The sequence below is a fragment of the Scomber scombrus genome, chromosome 10 (assembly GCF_963691925.1).
Source record: "Scomber scombrus chromosome 10, fScoSco1.1, whole genome shotgun sequence".
Classification (NCBI taxonomy): domain Eukaryota; kingdom Metazoa; phylum Chordata; class Actinopteri; order Scombriformes; family Scombridae; genus Scomber; species Scomber scombrus.
In genome coordinates this window covers 15,729,170-15,747,745 of record NC_084979.1, presented here as the reverse complement: position 1 = coordinate 15,747,745, position 18,576 = coordinate 15,729,170, and the positions used below count along the sequence as shown (strand labels likewise).

At 38.0% G+C, this 18,576-nt stretch overlaps 2 protein-coding genes across 3 annotated transcripts; one reads left to right on the top strand and one right to left on the bottom strand.

The window, feature by feature from the left end:
* Window positions 1-7,280: 7,280 nt before the first annotated feature.
* Window positions 7,281-15,333, top strand: c1galt1la (core 1 synthase, glycoprotein-N-acetylgalactosamine 3-beta-galactosyltransferase 1, like a). Of its 2 annotated transcripts, none has more exons than XM_062426666.1 (4): window positions 7,281-7,453; window positions 8,213-8,470; window positions 11,881-12,545; window positions 14,125-15,333. In XM_062426666.1, exons 2-4 carry the CDS (start codon window positions 8,260-8,262, stop codon window positions 14,449-14,451), a joined length of 1,203 nt encoding a protein of 400 aa, XP_062282650.1. In that variant the 5' UTR covers window positions 7,281-7,453; window positions 8,213-8,259; the 3' UTR covers window positions 14,452-15,333. The 2 variants fall into 2 exon arrangements, with proteins under 2 accessions (XP_062282650.1, XP_062282649.1); XM_062426665.1 differs by having other exon boundaries at window positions 7,282-7,449.
* Window positions 15,334-15,640: 307 nt separating this feature from the next.
* tac3a (tachykinin precursor 3a) lies at window positions 15,641-17,441 on the bottom strand. The gene is made up of 7 exons (XM_062426667.1): window positions 17,400-17,441; window positions 16,877-16,989; window positions 16,683-16,782; window positions 16,417-16,446; window positions 16,254-16,307; window positions 16,058-16,124; window positions 15,641-15,762 (listed from the first exon to the last, which is right to left on the bottom strand). Exons 2-7 carry the CDS (start codon window positions 16,973-16,975, stop codon window positions 15,744-15,746), a joined length of 369 nt encoding a protein of 122 aa, XP_062282651.1. The 5' UTR covers window positions 16,976-16,989; window positions 17,400-17,441; the 3' UTR covers window positions 15,641-15,743.
* Window positions 17,442-18,576: the final 1,135 nt, after the last annotated feature.

The following is an 18,576-nucleotide window of genomic DNA, read 5'->3' as shown; positions in this document are numbered from 1 at the left end:
TCTTCATCTTGTGTTTTTTCGGCAGGCTAGATGCCTTGCAATACCTTGATGCCTCCCGCAGGTCGGAATTAGATTGCAGTACGGGGTATGTGTATTTTCCATACAGTCTATGGTATTTTCAAAGGTGTAACCCTTTTGAAATGATGAATTCAAGCACTGTTTTTCACAGTCTTTGGTTCTCCGTGGGATGAAGAAGGCTCCTCATCGTGCCTGCCTTCCCATAGCCTACGGGATATAATGTGGTAAATAACTATTTTTTCTTTATAGGTTTCATTCCATAAATAAACTTAACAATTTGTTGTTTCTGCAGGCTCCACACAGTCCATCCTTATACTTGCCCATCTTCACTATAGATCCCATGCTAATCCAAATCTTTTAGAGGTAGTCTTGTCATGATGATAGTGTGCCCTCTCTTGTTGCCTAAATAGCAATGCTCTGTCAACACTCTTTTGTATCAAGAAGTAATGATACCCCTTCTTTTAATTTTCCCAGTGTTTCTGCCACGCGTCTTATGTTTTAGAGATTAGAACATCAGCGTTATTTTCATTTCCCTAAACTAAGGTAACACCCTTAGTGTCTTATTCCATTTCCTTATACCTTCCTTATTGATGACTGCTCCATTGTGAATTACCTTAAACCTTAAACCATTTTTACACACTTTTTTCCAAATCACTTTTAGCATCTAGTTTTCCACAATATATTCTCAGAGCCACTCCACTTGGGAGTACTATGCATTATCATTCTGCTCTGACATTTGCATATATATTTGTTTATGGGCTTTTTACATTTCCATGCAAAGCATAGGTTAATAGATTACCCTCTCTTACAAGTTGAAAGACTTGATATTTGAGTTGTAACACTAAAAGAAAAGTAAATTTAGAGTTGATCCCATTAAGACACAATGCTGACCACCAATTGCGGCTAGGGATTTGGATCTGGGCCCTGTTCTTTGTACATGGCTAACCATCCAGACTATCAATATTAATATATTGATGATTTGAAAAAAAATTCTATATCACATTTTGAACAGCCTTTTCTGTCTGTTTGTTTGTGTTTTAACACTCATGCATACACACTTCCCAGGCTTTATCAGCCCACAGGAGAAGTGATGGAGATGATGGAGAGAAATGGCTTTTTAAACTTTCCTCATACACTAAAGTATTAGTCATGCCAGGAAAGGGGATTTCAATGTAAGCAGCAAGCAAGGCTGCAAAAATAGCACAACACTGCACTTGTATAAACTATTTAGCAAGAAGTGAAACCAGAAGTTGAATTCTAATCATCAGTATGCATCCCAGCATAATCACGGGTTTCAGAAATGGTGACAAGATTAAAAATTAATGCATCACATCTGAGTTCCTCATTTTAATGACCACCTGATAATCTAACCTATAAATGTTGCTTATCCACATAATTACCCCCGTTATGGCATGACTTGAATTTAATTTAAGATTTTTAACATTTCCTATTTTGAATTGTTTTGTTTAAAGAACATTGCCTTGTGTTATGCAGTATGTTTTAATTTCCATATCTCCTGGCGTTAAACCTAACCCAGAGCAATCATGACCTCACTCGTCTTCAATTGGTCTGTACTGGTGACATCAATGAATGAGCACTTGGTGTGTATGGTGATAAGCCAAGAATAGCTTTAACCAAATAGCATTTGTAAGAGTAATAGTTATATTTGAGTTACAGATGCCATTTAACTACTGTAGTAATTATGACCCAGCGACGTGATGCAGTTCAGATGATGTCAATATAAGTTGACAGATTCAGGTGGCTGGTTTGGTGGATGGCAAGAATTATTTATGATTTGCAACCTCAGCTCATTCATGGTGTCACAGCACAGTACCCACAAGGATTCCGTCTGTAAAAGAACCTGACTGAACTTTCATGTTTTCTTTATTGAGCTCTCAGGTAACAGGTCTTAGAGGTTTTATTGTTTTTTTGTTTTTACATAAGCATCTCACAAATTAACCAAGTGAATGGTTAATGAGGGTAATTATGTGTATAATTATGTGGATAAGCAAGTCCGAAACCTTGGCGTGCTGATAGACTCAGATTTGACCTTCAGCAGTCATATCAAATCAATCACCAAAACAGCCTTCTATCAGCTTAAGAACATATCCAGAGTGAAGGGTTTTATGTCTCAAACAGACCAGGAGAAGTTGATTCATGCTTTCATCTCCAGTAGACTCGACTACTGTAACGGTCTTCTGACTGGACTCCCACAAAAAAGCATTAAACAACAACAGCTCATTCAGAACGCTGCAGCTCGAGTTTTGACCAGAACAAAGAGATCAGAGCACATCACTCCAGTTTTGAAGTCTTTACACTGGCTCCCAGTCAGCTATAGAATAGAAGTTCTGCTACTGGTCTACAAATCACTGAATGGTTTAGGTCCAGAATACATGAATGACATGTTAGTAGAATATAAACCAGGTAGGGCTCTGAGATCTACTGACTCAGGTCAGATAGTGGAGCCCAGAGTTCAGACTAAACATGGTGAAGCAGCTTTTAGCTGTTATGCTGCACACAACTGGAACAAACTACCAGCAGAACTGAAATCAGCCCCAACTGTGAATATTTTTAAATCCAGGTTAAAAACACTTCTCTTCTCCTGTGCTTATGATTGAGCTCTTTCAAAGCACTTTAAATTGTAATCTTTCATTTGCACTCTATGTCCTTTTAATGATTTTAAAGCAAATCATTATTTTATGCTCTATTATTTAGTATTTTATTTCTCTCTCTTTCTATGTTTCTGTACTTTGTTTTTATTATTGGTGTGTGTGTGTGTGTGTGTGTGGGGGGGGGGGGGGGTGTATGTGTTTACTATATTTGGGTTTTATTTGTTTTTTCAAATTCCATGTTTTTTTGTTTTTTTTTCAATTTTTTCTGTTAAATGTTTGTTTTATGTAAAGCACATTGAGTTGCCACTGTGTATGAAATGCGCTATATAAATAAAACTGCCTTGCCTTGCCTAATCTTTGCTCATATCATTTAAAAAAATTAATAAGTTACGAAAGAGCTGCATATGTTCTAGATAAAATAATCAGTTCCAATACACAGTTGTGTGAGGTTGAGTGTTTTCAAGAGTTGAATCTTAAGCAGGTTTGCACTTGTCCTTGTGGGTTGATGGTATGTGTTGCAAAATGTAACAAAGAAAAAAGTACACGTACATTTAGTATCAACCTTTTCTGTCTGTGTCTGATTTAGCAGCATTAATTTACTCTCCATACAATTGTTAAAATTCATGAGGTACAGTAATTCAACCTGATGCAGGTTTGTTTTACATACTTTCTGTCGGTAAATTGCTTGGCTGACAGCAAAAGGTACAAAAACAAATGTATTGTCTGTCTATCTATCAAGTTTGTTCACATTTTCATAAACCTAAATTCAAGACTATAAATCAATCTTAAGTGAGAATGTCCCCATTCGGATATTGAGCGAATGTTGAACTTAGTTGTACTTCAAATACTTCAGTTAGGGGCAAAAACTATTTTAATATTCTCAGATTTCATATTTCCATTCTGGAACAAGAAGGCAGTGGACCCCTGTTGGTTAGCATGTTCATTTAATTTACTTCACTGGAACTTAATGTAAACAAAACTGAGTATTGTACAAAGTAATGGCTCCCAACTGTTTAGGCTTGTGACTCTTCAAAATGAAATAACGTTCACTTTAAAGGGATCATGACGAAGATATTAACTAATTTTCAATGTCTCGCTTTCTAATATTTATAATGAAAAAAATGCTGGTATAATTATGGTTATAGGTAAGAACATGCTGGTTATTTAAAAATGATCATGAATTCGGAATCATGATGAATTATCATTTAATTTTATAATGAAGAGTTACCTGCACTGAAAAAATATTCAACAAAAAAGTTTGTGTAAAAGGGAATCAATCCAAGTTTATTTTGGGACAGTCTGAGCAAAAGACCTAAACTCAACTAAAAGATTCATACTATTGAAAGACCAGTGGAGCCAGGACATAGGGAATTCAATTTGTCATTTGTAACACATAACCTGTCAAGTGGTTAACTGCTGAATTAACTTGCTGAAACCTATAACCGCAAATATATCTGCTCTTTGGGAGGTTTTAATAAAGTAACATTTTCAGACCAGAGATATGACTATCACTTAAAAGTCGCTTGTATGTTCAATGAGGAGAACCATATTGTAATGAAGGTCCTCGTTACTTGTATTATGTAGTGCAATTTGTTACAGTAGAAGTAATAGGGTGCAAACTTGAGGAGTTGAATGTTTTTTTTTTTGTTCCATGTATTAATGATCTGTGTCTTGTATTGTAGCTGCCTCTCAGCTGGAGTTGATTTAATGCCGACCCTGTGGAGACAAACATATGTACTCAGTGTGGCTAGTTTGATTACCTCAACATAATGAGCTCACTGTGATATGGCTTTTGCTGAAATGATGGTGGATTGAATGCAGTTAACTGTTGCTTGATGGCGCAATAATATAATTTGTAATGTTTGTGTAGGTCACTCACCTCTGCTGTGTCTCCTCTCCAGGGTGTTTGGGCTAAAAGTTTTTTCATAATAAATGTAATAATGTGTTTGTAGTGTTTAGTTTAGTTTTGATGTTAGCAGAGGGACACATTTCCCTATACTGTGGTAAGGATTCAATGCCAGCGCCAGGCCATATAAGGCTGCCAGTTTCCATTCATATGTTTCATCATATGCTGCCTACTGTCCACAGTATTTTATGTGGAGAATTATGACATTATTATTATTATTCATTATGGGTGAAATAAACACCTGGTTGGTCTGCATCTCCTGTTTTAAAGTCCAGCTGCCACATGACCATCATAACACACATCAATCATGCACCCAATGACTTGCAGTGTGACCATATTCACTGGTAATATGTAATTATTTTACAGTGATGAACGTGTAGGGACAGTGGAAACATTATGGTGTGCAGGGTAGAGCCAAACAGCAGCAGTAACCATGAAGAAACACGTCATAAAAATGAGATTTATGTCCAAGAATTTATTGCCCCAGTCCATGCTGAAAGGGTTCCCAACACACCTACCTCAACTAACAGCACTCACATGATCAGCACTCAATCATAGGAATGCTGATAATGACCAACTCTCTGCTTTTTTATTCAAAATAACTTAATCCAGAACGAAGAAATCAGTCCTCAAACTACAGTCAAAGGACCAAATTAGCTGGATAACTATCCACTGGATTGTGTTAGTCTGATAACAGCATGTTAGCCTGAATTAGTCAAGCCACATTTAAAGAAGAGGGCCATGAAGTTGAAAGAGGGAAATGTTTTAATCCGAACATGGGGCATCTGCATTTGGATGCACAAGAGGTTCGGTAAACTGTATAAGTTAAGAGTTCACCTAACAATGTGTTTGTTTATTGTTGACTTTTTTTGAATTTTTCCTTACTTTGCTTCACTGTGCAGACTATGCTTATGCATGTGCAGAGGAGGCTGTTTTCCCAGTCACCAGCCAAAGTTTCTCTTTGCCAAACTTAAATCTGAGCTTAAAGAGATGCATTTTAAAACATATAAAATACTCTGCTTTTAATAATAATGTGTGTCTTATATGGTTTCACAAAAAAAGTTAAACCACCTTGTTTAAAATTCTTTCAATTGCATCTACTCCTTCTCTTTCACTGAAAAATCCAGAATCTATAAATATGCAAGTATTGTTCATTTCTAAGGTTTGACAGCGCTTTCAAGAAGGTATTCCATTTACTATAGGTTTGCTTTGAAAATCTCTTACATCATAATGCAGTCTATGACAAAAGCTTTGTGTTAACTATAAAATATCCTGCAGGAATTGCATACCACAACCCTGCCACTGCCCTCAAAAAGCCTCTGTGCATTTTGATCACAATTCTAATCTCTATATTGAAACGAAGACACAACACTCTTACAACAGTGGGAACTTCTCACAAAATGATAAATGAGTAAGTGATAATTTAATAAATGTGTTTTTTCTGTCATTAACTAATTGGCATATCTTGCATTTTGTTATTATTTGGGCCTTTTGGGATTCTGTACTTCAAGTTCATCTCCACTGCTTAACACTGAACTATTTCAGTGGACTATTCAGATCTTATAGGTAGTATTGAGATGATGCCATTTAAAGCATGTCTGTATTTTATTGTGTTGTTTCACTGTTTCTCTGCTTCTCAGTTCACTTCTGTTCACATGGAAGTATATATAAATCAGGTCTCTGTGAAACACTGTGCCATCCCTTGGCTGCATGTGTACAAAACTGCATTGTGTCTAGTGCCTGTTAGACATAAGATCTAAAACACACTCTAAGGCTGTAATCATATCGTCTACAGTTTATGGTTGGCTCCATAATGCATGAATACCTCTGAAGATGTGCAGGAATGCTTGACAGTGTCAATTCTGTAGGCTCTGTTAGGGTGACACCTAGTGGTCGTGATGGATAGAGGGACACCTTTGTCTAGTTTTCTGTCTCCCCCTTGTCTCTCGGTATCGCATAATTAGACATTAAAATTATTTTTTTTAACTATAATGAATCAAACTTAGTTAATTGCCATTAATATATAAAAATCCATGATTACAAGACGTCAGGCTGCCTCATCTACGTCACCGACAGCAAGCCAATCACAGACCGTATAATCAGAGTTTATCCCGTGATGCTAGAGAATGTAAATCTGTACAGCGGCTTTCCTCCTACTAATCATCTTATTGTTATAGCGACGCAAAATAGGCACCAACAATACATCGGATGAATGTGACCAACATGTGACGATATGACAATAGACTGTAGGCTCGTGCCGTTTTTCCAAACGGGAAATATTTCGCTGCATAAGGAGTTGCAAGCATATCGTGCTCACAAATGACTGACCCCCCCCCCCTCAGCAAAGGTAAATAACACACACAAACGGGTGCAGATCTACAATTAAACATATTCCTGCGGACTGGTAATACGCAGATGCGGCTGTGAGCCAAGACAGCATTTCAGCACATTTTAAAATGTGGAGCTTGTTTCCACATGGCCTTATTTCGCTGTCACAGCAGTCTCTGTCATGTGTTTTTGGTAGGATGAAATGCTGCGAACTGGGTTGTCGCCTTATTGTATTAATCGTCAGAGTAATGCTGGGGAGCAGTGATAGGAGAGTACAATTTTGCCAAAAACAGCTCTCGCTATGTTAATTATTAACATCTACCTCAGTTTTGGGTACTTTAACCTCATCTGTGAGGCAACAGATGGACTCAAATGCAAACATTTGTGGCTTTTGCAACATGTCGAGTGTCAATGTGCCCCAAGAACTAAAAGTCCACATCATTATGTTATCTTCCAAAGTTAATTCAAATGTGTTGAGCTTAATGAGTCTCTCTGAGCGCTTAACAAAAAAAAGGAGGCATCATGTCATCTAGAAAAATCATGGAGTTTTTCTACAGACAGTGATTGGTGGGTCACGGATTCACAGTAAGTCTTAAAATAATTTTGGTTTAAGTTAAAAAAAAAAAAAAAAAAAAACGTCCACAGAATTACACTCGTTGAGTATCTGTGGATTTACTCCTATACATTTCATGTTTAGATGATTGATGGCCAGTTTCCTGAGACAATTTGTGTTTGTTTTATTTTTTTATTTTTACTGTCAAATCATTTACAATAAAAAATATGACATTTGTTTTTAAAGCAAATTGTAGTGGCTCTGAGGCAATAGGCTCAAAGGGGCCATGCAAAGCATGTCGAATATGTTTTAAAGATAATAGGGTATACTAAAACCTCATAGCAGTCTTTTATTTATACACACATAAAAATTGTCTCATGCCACTGGAGTTTATGGCCTTACTTTACACAATATTTGTGAAATAACATTGAAAAGGTACTTGAAAAGTTCTAACAGCTCTCATCTTTAAAGCTAACTACTCGCCTTTTCATGATTATAGCATAATTAAATGGTCAGCTACATAAAATCAGCTAATGATCTCTATATATTACATGAATATTTCTGGTTTGACTGTACATTAAATGCAATGACTAGACAATTAATAGATTAGTTGAGCGACAGAAAATTAATAGTCAACCATTTAGATTATCGAATAATTAGTTTAATTTGTTGTCATTTTTAAGAAAAAGTGCCATTCATTGAGACAATAATCAACATCATCAGTCGATTTAAAAAAAAAAAAAAAGTATGTTGCTCTGCTTTAAATCAATGCTGGTGTCTTGTGTTTCCATGTAGACATGCTGTAACTGGGACATCACGGTGCTAGAGACTCTAATATAACCATGAAGGTCCCTAGCTCGAGATGGGCCTTCTCCCTGGGCTTCTTGGTGGGGGCCTGCAGCATCTATTTCTTCCTGCGCCAGGTGTGGTATGAAAGGAGCTACCCACTGCTGTCAGAGGCTCAGGAAAAAGCCACAGTGGCGGGGCAGAGACCAACCAGCTGGAGGAAGGACGGAGCTGCTCTCATCAACATGCTCCACCCTCACCATGCAGGTGCGTTACACTCGTACACACCTGTCGACAACCTTTGGTTGAACTCATTAGATTTGTTATCAAAGTTCTGAGTGACCGGTGGGTCCCATACATTTAACCTCTACTTACACTTTGAGAGTCACATGTAGGTTTTTAGTCCATTTAGTTATTTTAGAGTCTTAAGCACATGGGTCAAGGCGTGAATGGATGTTACACCACCTCTTGTTTTCCCTGTCCAGTATGTGTACATTGCTGTCCCTTGTCTTTCAGATGATCGTAGACTGCTGAGCTGAGGAGCTGGCCCACCTTGTGTAGGGACATGTGCTTGCTTAGCAGTTGCTTTGTCCCCCTGATGTATGTCTGTGGATTTCTTTGGGCTGCATATACTATAATTTTTATGTTTGGGTGTGTGGTTGTTAACGTGGACAGGCTTCTGTCTCTGTGTGTTGTTGTAGTTGAAAAACACAAGGATGCCGAGTTTGTTGAGGATTCACCTGAGTTTCTCAGATACTCCAGCAAGATATACAGACCCTTTCCAAAAAATTTGAATATCATGGAAAAGTTGTTTAATTTCCATAATTCCATTCAAAAAGTTAAACTTTCATAGATTATAGATTCCGGGCCCACAATTTAAACGATTTCAAGTATTTATTTATTTATTTTTACATAATTTGGGCTTCCAGCTCATAAAACCCACGAAAACAGGAATTCAAAAAATTAGAATACTGTGAAGAAATCAGCCCAAATTTTGCAGGGCATGAATGTTTTAAACTGAGTGTCACACACTAATCATCTACTAAGCTCAAAACACCTGCACAGGTTTCCCCAGGTGTCATTAAATTGCTTCAGTTTGGGTCAATTGTCTCAGTTCGGTACAATATTGGGAAGACTGCAGACATGACAACTGGCCAGAAGACCATCATTGATACCCTCCATAGGATGGGTAAGCCACAAAAGTTCATAGCTAAGGAGGCTGGCTGTTCACAGAGTGCTGTATCCAAGCATATCAATGGAAAGTCTAGTGGAAGGGCAAAATGTGGCAGGAGAAGATGCACCAGCAAAAGAGATGACCGTGGGCTTCAGCGGATTATCAAACAGAGAAGATTCAAGAATCTGGTAGAGATCCAGAAAGAGTGGAATGAGGCGGGAGTCACAGCTTCAAAAACCACCACATTCAGACGCATCCGGGAGATGGGCTACAACTGTCGGGTTCCTCGGGTCAAGCCACTTCTGAACCTGAGGCAATGTAGGAAGCGTCTCAACTGGGCCAAGTGATGAAAGTAAAGTGTGCCTTTCATTCGGGAATCAAGGTCCAAGGGTTTGGAGGAAGACGGGTGAGGAACAGAACCCAAGCTGCTTGAGGTGCAGTGTGAAATATCCACAGTCAGTCATGATTTGGGGTGCAATGTCCGGTGCAGGTGTTGGTAAAGCCAGAAGCACCAAAACCTGGTCTGATGCCCATACCATCACAGTGCTTGACTGGCCAGCCAACTCGCCGGACCTAAAACCCATTGAGAATCTATGGGGTATTCTCAAGAGGAAAATGAGGGGCACCAGACCCAACAACAAAGAAAAGCTGACAGCAAGCATCAAGGAAATCTGGGCTTCCATAACTGCAGGCAATGCCACAGGCTGATTGCCTCAATGCCACGTCGCATCGAGGCAGTGATTAAGGCAAAGGGATTCCCAACCAAGTATTGAAGATTGACATATCGTTTTGAAAGTACCATATTTTGATTGATTTGATGTGATCCTAATTTATTTCTTTTTTTTCCTGCAAAAACTGAGAAGTAAATAGTGATTTCTTCACAGTATTCTAATTTTTTGAATTCCTTTTTTCGTGGGTTTTATGAGCTGGAAGCCCAAATTATGTAAAAATAAACAAATAAATACTTGAAATCGTTTAAATTGTGGGCCCTGAATCTATAATCTATGAAAGTTTAACCTTTTGAATGGAATTGTGGAACTTAAACAACTTTTCCATGATATTCTAATTTTTTGGAAAGGGTATGTAGGATGACAGTGTTGTTGCATTTGTTCTTCTTTTCTTTACCACCTGTTGTTGTAGTGTTCTTACTGGAACTTTTGCTGTTGCAAACAGCTAGTCTGCCAGACATTTTTATAAATTCCCGGAGGTATTTGAGCCGCTTCAGTTTGTAGTTGGAGGCACATTAAGAGAGGGAATATTGATTGGTGTGTAGGTTTCCCAAAGCCTTCATTGTGAAGTTCTGTCCACTTCAATGTGTACTGCACAGTTCAAGAAAGCCAAAGGCAATTTTCACCCCGATCCATTACCAACTTGATGTTCTGTTCAAGTTTACCAAATGTTAAACTATTAAACACACTGTGACACAGTCAAAAACTTTTCTACATTTTGCTAGCACCAAGTTGTTCCTAAACTTCTTTACGCATATACAGTGAACATCATAACAAATCTCCCCTCAATGTAAAATATAAATATTTATTATATACACAGTGCTGCTTGTAAGTTTGAGAACCCTTTAGAATTTGCTCTTTTTCTGCATCCTATGCAAGTCCTAAAACTAGATAAAGATACATCAATTAAACAGATAAGACAAAAACCTTACATATGTTAATTTATTTGTTGACCATGTGGATAAGTCAGAAGGTAGGAAAATGTTCTGTGGATTGATGAGACCAAAATCAAACTTTTCGGCTTGAATAAAGTAAAGCGTTTTGTTTGCAGATGAGCAAACACTGCATTCGAACAAAATAACCTCATCCCATCTGTGAAACATGGTGGTGGCAGTATCATGGTTTGGGCCTGCTTTGTTGCCTCTTGACCAGGGTGGCTTGCAATCATTGATGGAGCTATGAATTCTGAGGTGTAACAGCAAATTCTACAGGAAAATGTCAAGGTATCCATCTATGAATTGAAGCTCAACGAGAAGTGTCCATAACACCCAAGTAGCTCTACAAAAGAATGATTAGAGTAGAAGAAAGTTGTTTTGGAATGGATGAATCAAAGTCCTGACCAAAATCCTATAACAATACTGTGGAAGGACTTGAAGCAGGCAGTTCATGCCAAGAACCCCACCAACATCCCTGAGTTGAGGCTGTTCTGTAAGGAGGAATGGGCTAAAATTCGGGGGTCGCTAAAAAAAGGGGGTCACACCAGTTATTGAAAGCAAAGGGTCACTTACCCTTGCCTCTTACAAATGTGTAAGATTGGATAATTTTCTTCAATAAATAAATGAATAAGTCTAATGTTTGTTTAATTGGGTTCCCTTGATCAAGTTTAAGGACAAAGGACAAAATGTAATCACGTTTAGGTCATATCTGGAATAGAGCAATTTCTAAAGGGTTCAAAAACATTGTGTATACCCGTATTCATATAACATATGATAACAATTTACCAAATAGAAATATCCTTAAATGGCTTTTACAGTACTGTTTTTCTGTGTTTCTAGATGAAGACAGCCGGGTGGCAGATGCATTGTATCAGAAGGTGCGCGTTCTCTGCTGGGTGATGACAGGGCCGTATAACCTGCAGAGCAGGGCCCGTCATGTCAGGGCCACCTGGAGTCGGCACTGCAATGTGGTGGTATTCATGAGCTCTGTGGAAGACCCAGATTTCCCCACTGTGGGCCTGGGCACTAAAGAGGGACGTGACCAGCTTTACTGGAAAACCATTCGAGCCTTCCATTATGTCTATGAGCATCACGCAAATGAAGCAGACTGGTTCTTAAAAGCAGACGATGACACTTATGTGGTGGTGGACAACCTGCGCTGGATTCTGTCTAACCACACCCCCGAAGAACCCATCTACTTTGGCAAACGCTTCAAGCCTTATACCAAACAAGGCTACATGAGTGGAGGAGCAGGCTACGTGCTTAGCAAAGAAGCCCTCAAGAGATTTGTGGAAGGTTTTCGGACAAAGGTGTGCACACACACCAGCCCTGTAGAAGATCTCGCATTGGGGCAGTGTTTGGAGAAGATGGGTGTTTTAGCTGGGGACTCCAGAGATACTTTGCAACGAGAAACTTTCCACCCATTTGTGCCAGAGCACCATCTAACTGCCAAGTTCCCCAAGAGCTTCTGGTACTGGAGCTACTGTTACTACCCAATTGTTGAGGCAAGTCCCCTTTGTTTTGTTTCTGAGCTAGTCACGGTTGGTAAACACACTAAAAGCACAAGGTGGTTAATGAACAGTCCCTTGATAAGAAAGACAAACTGTGAGTGGATTAGCCTCATTGGAAATGGGCAAGTCAGGTTAGTAGGAAATCCTTTAATATCATTAGTGTACAACTGCACTTTAAGTGTGAGAATTATTCTTTATTTTATAATGTATAGTAGGAACCTACTTTGTAGCTGAAATGAAAGTGAGTAGTGTGCAATATACTGTGTATTTTCTTTTGATGAATTCAACAAAATGTAGATAAAAATTACTCATCAGAGGGATAATAACAAAATACATAAATTTGTGATTGTCTGGCACATTCGGAATTCAGCACTTGACCCTCGCATAGAACTAGTGAATTGAAATAGAGATGAGTTCATTTTAAAGTAGATGTTTGCAGCAGAGACAATGTCCTGTCAACAAAGGGAAAATTGGTCAATTTGTTTCTGATGATGCAACTAATTTGTTGTACTTTGCAATTAAAATGAGACAGGTCCATTACTGATCCTGTCAGACAGTGACAGCCAGCTTTCCACTGTCTTTGAAAGGGAAAAATGAAAACAAATCTATTTTCAATATTAAAGTAATTGTGTTTTTATTAGACTGTACAAATGGAAATGTGTGCTTTCAGAATTGTCATCATATGACAATTTATAAAGACTTAATGAATAAGGCTGCTGATATTATATATTCTTCTCATTGTAAAGAAAAAGCAAAAAGACCATAACAACAATATCTTGTTACTAACACATATTTTCTGTGTAGCCAAAAACACATTAATTCCGCATTGTTGCCCTAAGTAGCATCTTTCATGATGATCAATGTAGGAACTGTAGTTTATTTTAAGTCAATCTCACATACTATGTCCTGCTGCTGAAAATACTCAATAGCTTGCCAAATGTGTATTAATCCACTGCCGAAAATAATCCCCAACAAATCTACTATTTACTCCTGTTTAAAAAATGTTTGCTATAAACTAAAGTCCAGCTGTTTTAGGAAATTAATTAGCCTTAAAAAAATAATACAATATATTTGTGAGTTGTAATGTATGTATTGGAAAATCCAAACATGTGAGATGTACTACATTACATGTAGCATTTTTTAAAATACCAAATCAGATCATATTCTGTTATTTTCCAGTGAATTGGTACCTTAACAATTTCAGCAGTTGTTAGGGTCCTCCAATAATTTGTGTTTCCTTCATAGAATGGAGACCATACAGTATTTCCATTGCATTAATTTCCTTCTCTTTATTTAACAAGGTGAAGTTGTTCAAAGTGAATTTTCCCTAGACTTTAAACTTGCCTCTCTTATGGCTAAAGGTTTTGTTTGTGTATACTGTGGTGCCAGTCAAAAGTTTGGACACTCTTTCTCATTCAAGGGAATGGGTGTATCCAAAGCTTGGACTAGTACTGTATGTCTAAAAATTATTAATGCTAAAATGCTACCAACTGTCAAGTGTTGTGATATTGTTGTTTTAAGATTGTATTCTAACATGTCATTTGCTTGTGTGTGCCCCCCCTTCCTTACTCAGGGTCCACAGTGCTGCTCTGACCTGGCTGTATCGTTCCATTATGTGGAAGCAGGCTTGATGTACACACTGGAGTATTACACTTATCACCTGAGGGCGCATGGTTACAGGCCACGCTACCAGCCCTCTGTACACCATGTTCTGAACCCTGGCTCACTCCCACATACAGCCATGATGGTTGGACTCAATGAAGTTCAAGGTGTGACAGACGGAAGGAGTCACACAACTGCAGCCTTCTCTGTTAGTACAAACCAAACCAAAGCAGAGAAAGAGGAAAAAGATCATCTAAACTCTAGCCTCACAGATAACAGGACTGCAGCCACACGCTGATTCTGTGATTCTGCTGTGCTTGAATGTTTTAACTGAGACGTGTTTAATTGTATCTACATTAACAGTTAGGGCCACTTTCACTCAGTAAATGGGTGATAGGAGCTGTAGTACGAAGTATATGCCAGATAAATGCCCTGTGCTTTATGGATAATTAGTGTTTTCTTCTGACAGGGCTTCCCTGATCCGATCATAGTAGATTCCAGTCAGTATGACACTAATTGCAAGCAGTGAGTGGTTAACATTGGAATATGATTCAGTGGCAGAACTAAGTGGTGTTGCTATATTTGGACAAGATAAGCACTTGTTTTAGCTTAAGTAAATTATGACATCAGTATATGAATTTATTACGTCACACAGTCACAGAAGTGAGCTTGGAGTGATAAAAAAAGCCTCTGATCTGAGCCAATAATACAGGAACAGTTGTATGTAGGTTTTATCACCTTGTATTAATAACCTTTCCTTGTAATGTAGAGCAGCATCAAACAGCAGTGTCTGTCACAGCATCTTAATATTTTGCCTTTTTTCTTCATGGCCACAATTTTATTATTTTATTTTCTTCTGGGCTTTTCTGAAACAACATGCAAAAATTACTGTATAAATGTTTTAGTCTTTGTTTCTCTTTCTACGTTTTGTCTTAATGTTTTTATTTCCTTTTTAAACCCTCTGCTGTGCAGCATTCATTGCAGACTCTACATCCACCGCCAGCAGTGATAGTGTTTGTTTTAGTAAGAAACTGTTTTGTGAAAAATGTTTCCTTTTTACCTTTTGAGTGATATGAGATGCTCTGATGTAACGATGCATACTTGAAACCCCTTGTGCTTCTGCTCGAGATCACTGTAGCTTCAGATTAACACAGTGTTATATTAAACTCAAATGAATCCCTCTTGCCAAGTAATTTTATATAAACCAACAGTAAACATTGTAGCAAGTGTGATTGAATATTACTGTCTGCACTAGAGCTGAGCTCTAGCAATCCCTCATAAACAGCTGCAGAAAAATGCACCAACATTTTAAATAAATAAACTGTATACAAAAAATCATGTTTATTTTGAACTTTGAAGAAAAAGAATAACATGATAAAGAAATAGAATGCTTCAACTGTCACTTCGAGTTATTTTTCTCTTCAGATAAAACCAATACAATCTATGTAGTTTATGGTGACCTTCATTAGCCAGCTGGCAGGTTTACAGTGTGATTCGAGTCTATTCAAACATTTCCATCAGACATGTAGTTCATTGATTGTGTTCTCTGTGATCATTTGTCATTGTAGCTGGATACGTCAGTATGAATGTCTACAGCCCCTGAAGAAACCTGCAACAAAACACATACACCACACATGTAATCAGTATTATTCCTACACTTGTGTATTTTAAATGTGTAAAATCAATGGTTTAGTATGTAATAAAAATAAGGTAAACTTATATTTACTTTTTCGAAATTACACTTTGTCAGTTTGCATACAGGGCAGCAGAAATATTTAAGAGCTCCTCTGTCCAATATGATTTTATCTTTAATTAGCCAGGTTGAGTGTTAACTATATTTTATTTCCAAGCAAATGAGACTTTGTGATGCTCCATCGGCTCAGTGAAAGAGAGGAGGTACTCACCTCAGCCTGCACTTGTTGAGAAAAATGCCTCTCCTCTCTGGGTACTCTCTCCTCCAGGGACCATTATCTGTGAGAGAAGAGAGTTCCTTAAAGGTACATTGTCTTTACCATGAACACCACAGAAAACCTGAAATCTGAATGCCCAGAAAGGATGCTGTGGATAATAGTTGAAACAGTCATGCACTGGCACACTCACTGGGCTCTGAGTTTCTCCTTCCCATGAGACCAACGAAAACATCATTCATTTCCCCTATAATGAGAAGAATCAGAACCATTAACTTGTGTTTTACAATGATTTCAAAGCATTTTAAAGAAGGCCAGCAATTAATCAGATCATTTTGAAATCATGAATGTCTTACTTTTTTGTGGTGAAGGTACAGCGTTTGTATCTGATCGAATTAAAATGAAATAAAATAGAGAAGGAAAAACAGGTTTATGAAACAATCCTGACCAATATTACCAAACCTGAAAAAGGGCCAAACATTTACAACACAAAGCATTTGCCATTTCTCCTTGCTTTCATGATTTTTTTTTTACCATTACTATAATATTCCTTTTATTATTGTTGTTATTAACGCATATTAATTTTTATCAGTGAGCTATATCGTCAGTCGTGAAGACTCACCAGAATTCCGTCTGCCCATCAGACCCACAAAGCTGTCATAATCCAAATCGCTATACCTCTTCAGAATGTTCCGCTTGAGGTTATCCAAACCTGGGGTCTGCTGCAATTATGAGGGAAAGGGGAAAAAGTAATCAGTGTCTGTTTAAATGTCTGATCTTAAAATCAGCTTGGTCATTACGTTCCAGGAAACCTACATCTGAAGTTCTGCGCGATCCGGGCTCCTCGCATCTGGACTGACAGTATTGGAGTTTCATGATGAGGAACAGACTCATCAGCAGGAAACCTCTCCTCATTTTCTCAGCACCACCTGTGCGAGAATAATACCACGATATTCGTCCCGTAAGCCTGTTATCTTAAAGGCAAATTAATTGCTGGATATCTGCTTTAACAAAGTATGATCAAATAATCAACGGTACCTTTTGCGCATAATTGGTGCGTAAAAGCGCGCGATATAAGGTTTACAAACTATAGTTGTTTTTTTTAGTTTTTTTTACAAACTACATATTTTATTGTAATCAATACATTGTTTTTGTTTTTTGTATCCAGCAAAGAAGAACAACATGACAACAATAATTTCACGCAGTCCCCTTGTTTGTTCTCTCCAAAAAGTCACGGTAAGCCTTAAATCAACTTCTTTATGAATGAAGAAGACAACTGTTGAAAATAGAATAAAGATATGAATATTTTCCTTCAAGGATTTAAAAGTGTATTATTTACCTGTTTTCTGTCGAGCAGATAATGAAAGAGTCAGCTGTGTGCGCTCTGGCGCGGAGAGGAGCTGGAGCAGATATATCATGCAGTGAGATCCGGTCAGGAAAAATGAGGAATCCACGCTTTGGGGTAATAAATAATAGCTGGACACCTGCGTAACGCCAATCAGCAGCTGTAGCGTAGGTGGAGTATCAAGTCTTATATCACGTTGTGCTGAAAGCGCCATAGCCTACTCATTGATGGTCATGATGCTGCCCCCCCCCCCCCCCCCCCCCCACAAAACACGCACGCAAACACACCTCCAAAATAACGTCTGTGCTAGCGTCACGAGGAAATAGGTATGTAGACTCAAGCCCATCTCTCATACATTTGGGATTTTTTTTCTTTAAGGGAAGGCTCCAACATCACATTTACCTTTGACTAAGAAGTGGACAAATAACTAACTCAAATTACAGTCTCATATCTAATTTATCCATCTTGTTGCAATTGTGCTCACATGCTCCTCTAGGTGCCTTTCCACTCCATTGACCAGTTCACATGGTCACTGTCAAGATACTAATCTTTTTAGGAAGTCATTATGAAGATAGCAGCTGCCTCTGCATGTCACAATAGAAGATGGTGATTTATGTGACTAGATGGGCTGGAGCTGTGTGTTTGTAACTGACTGTCCAATACTACTCATACACAGAATGTGAAATAAAACCAAACATGTGTTCACCTGTGCGCAGGTCAATGGAATAAAAATCTTATTTCCCATCATAGAAAATTATTTTACATTTACTATGTTTTTGTCACAGTGACAAACTTATTATATGTAGCGTTTTTATCACATAAAAAAATTAAACAGTTCACAAGTGAAGAAATAATTGTTGACATTCTCAGTTCAGCCAGTGCACAAGCAGTTGTCATGACTAAAATCCAGACACATGTTGTTTGAACAGACACATTTTCATACCAGTATTGTCACAATGAGTAACACATGAGAGTCCCATGAGAATGTTTTCATGGCTGCTAAATCCTCTCTTAAACAGCTTTGACAGGTGCTGAGATGAATTGTCTGTCTTGTAACGTGTACAAGCACAGAGTGTGACAATTTTACCTGCAAATATCACATGATTGAGGTACTCTGGCACTGTAGCTAAAATATAGTTTCCTATAAAACCAATCATAGGCTGGGGAATAA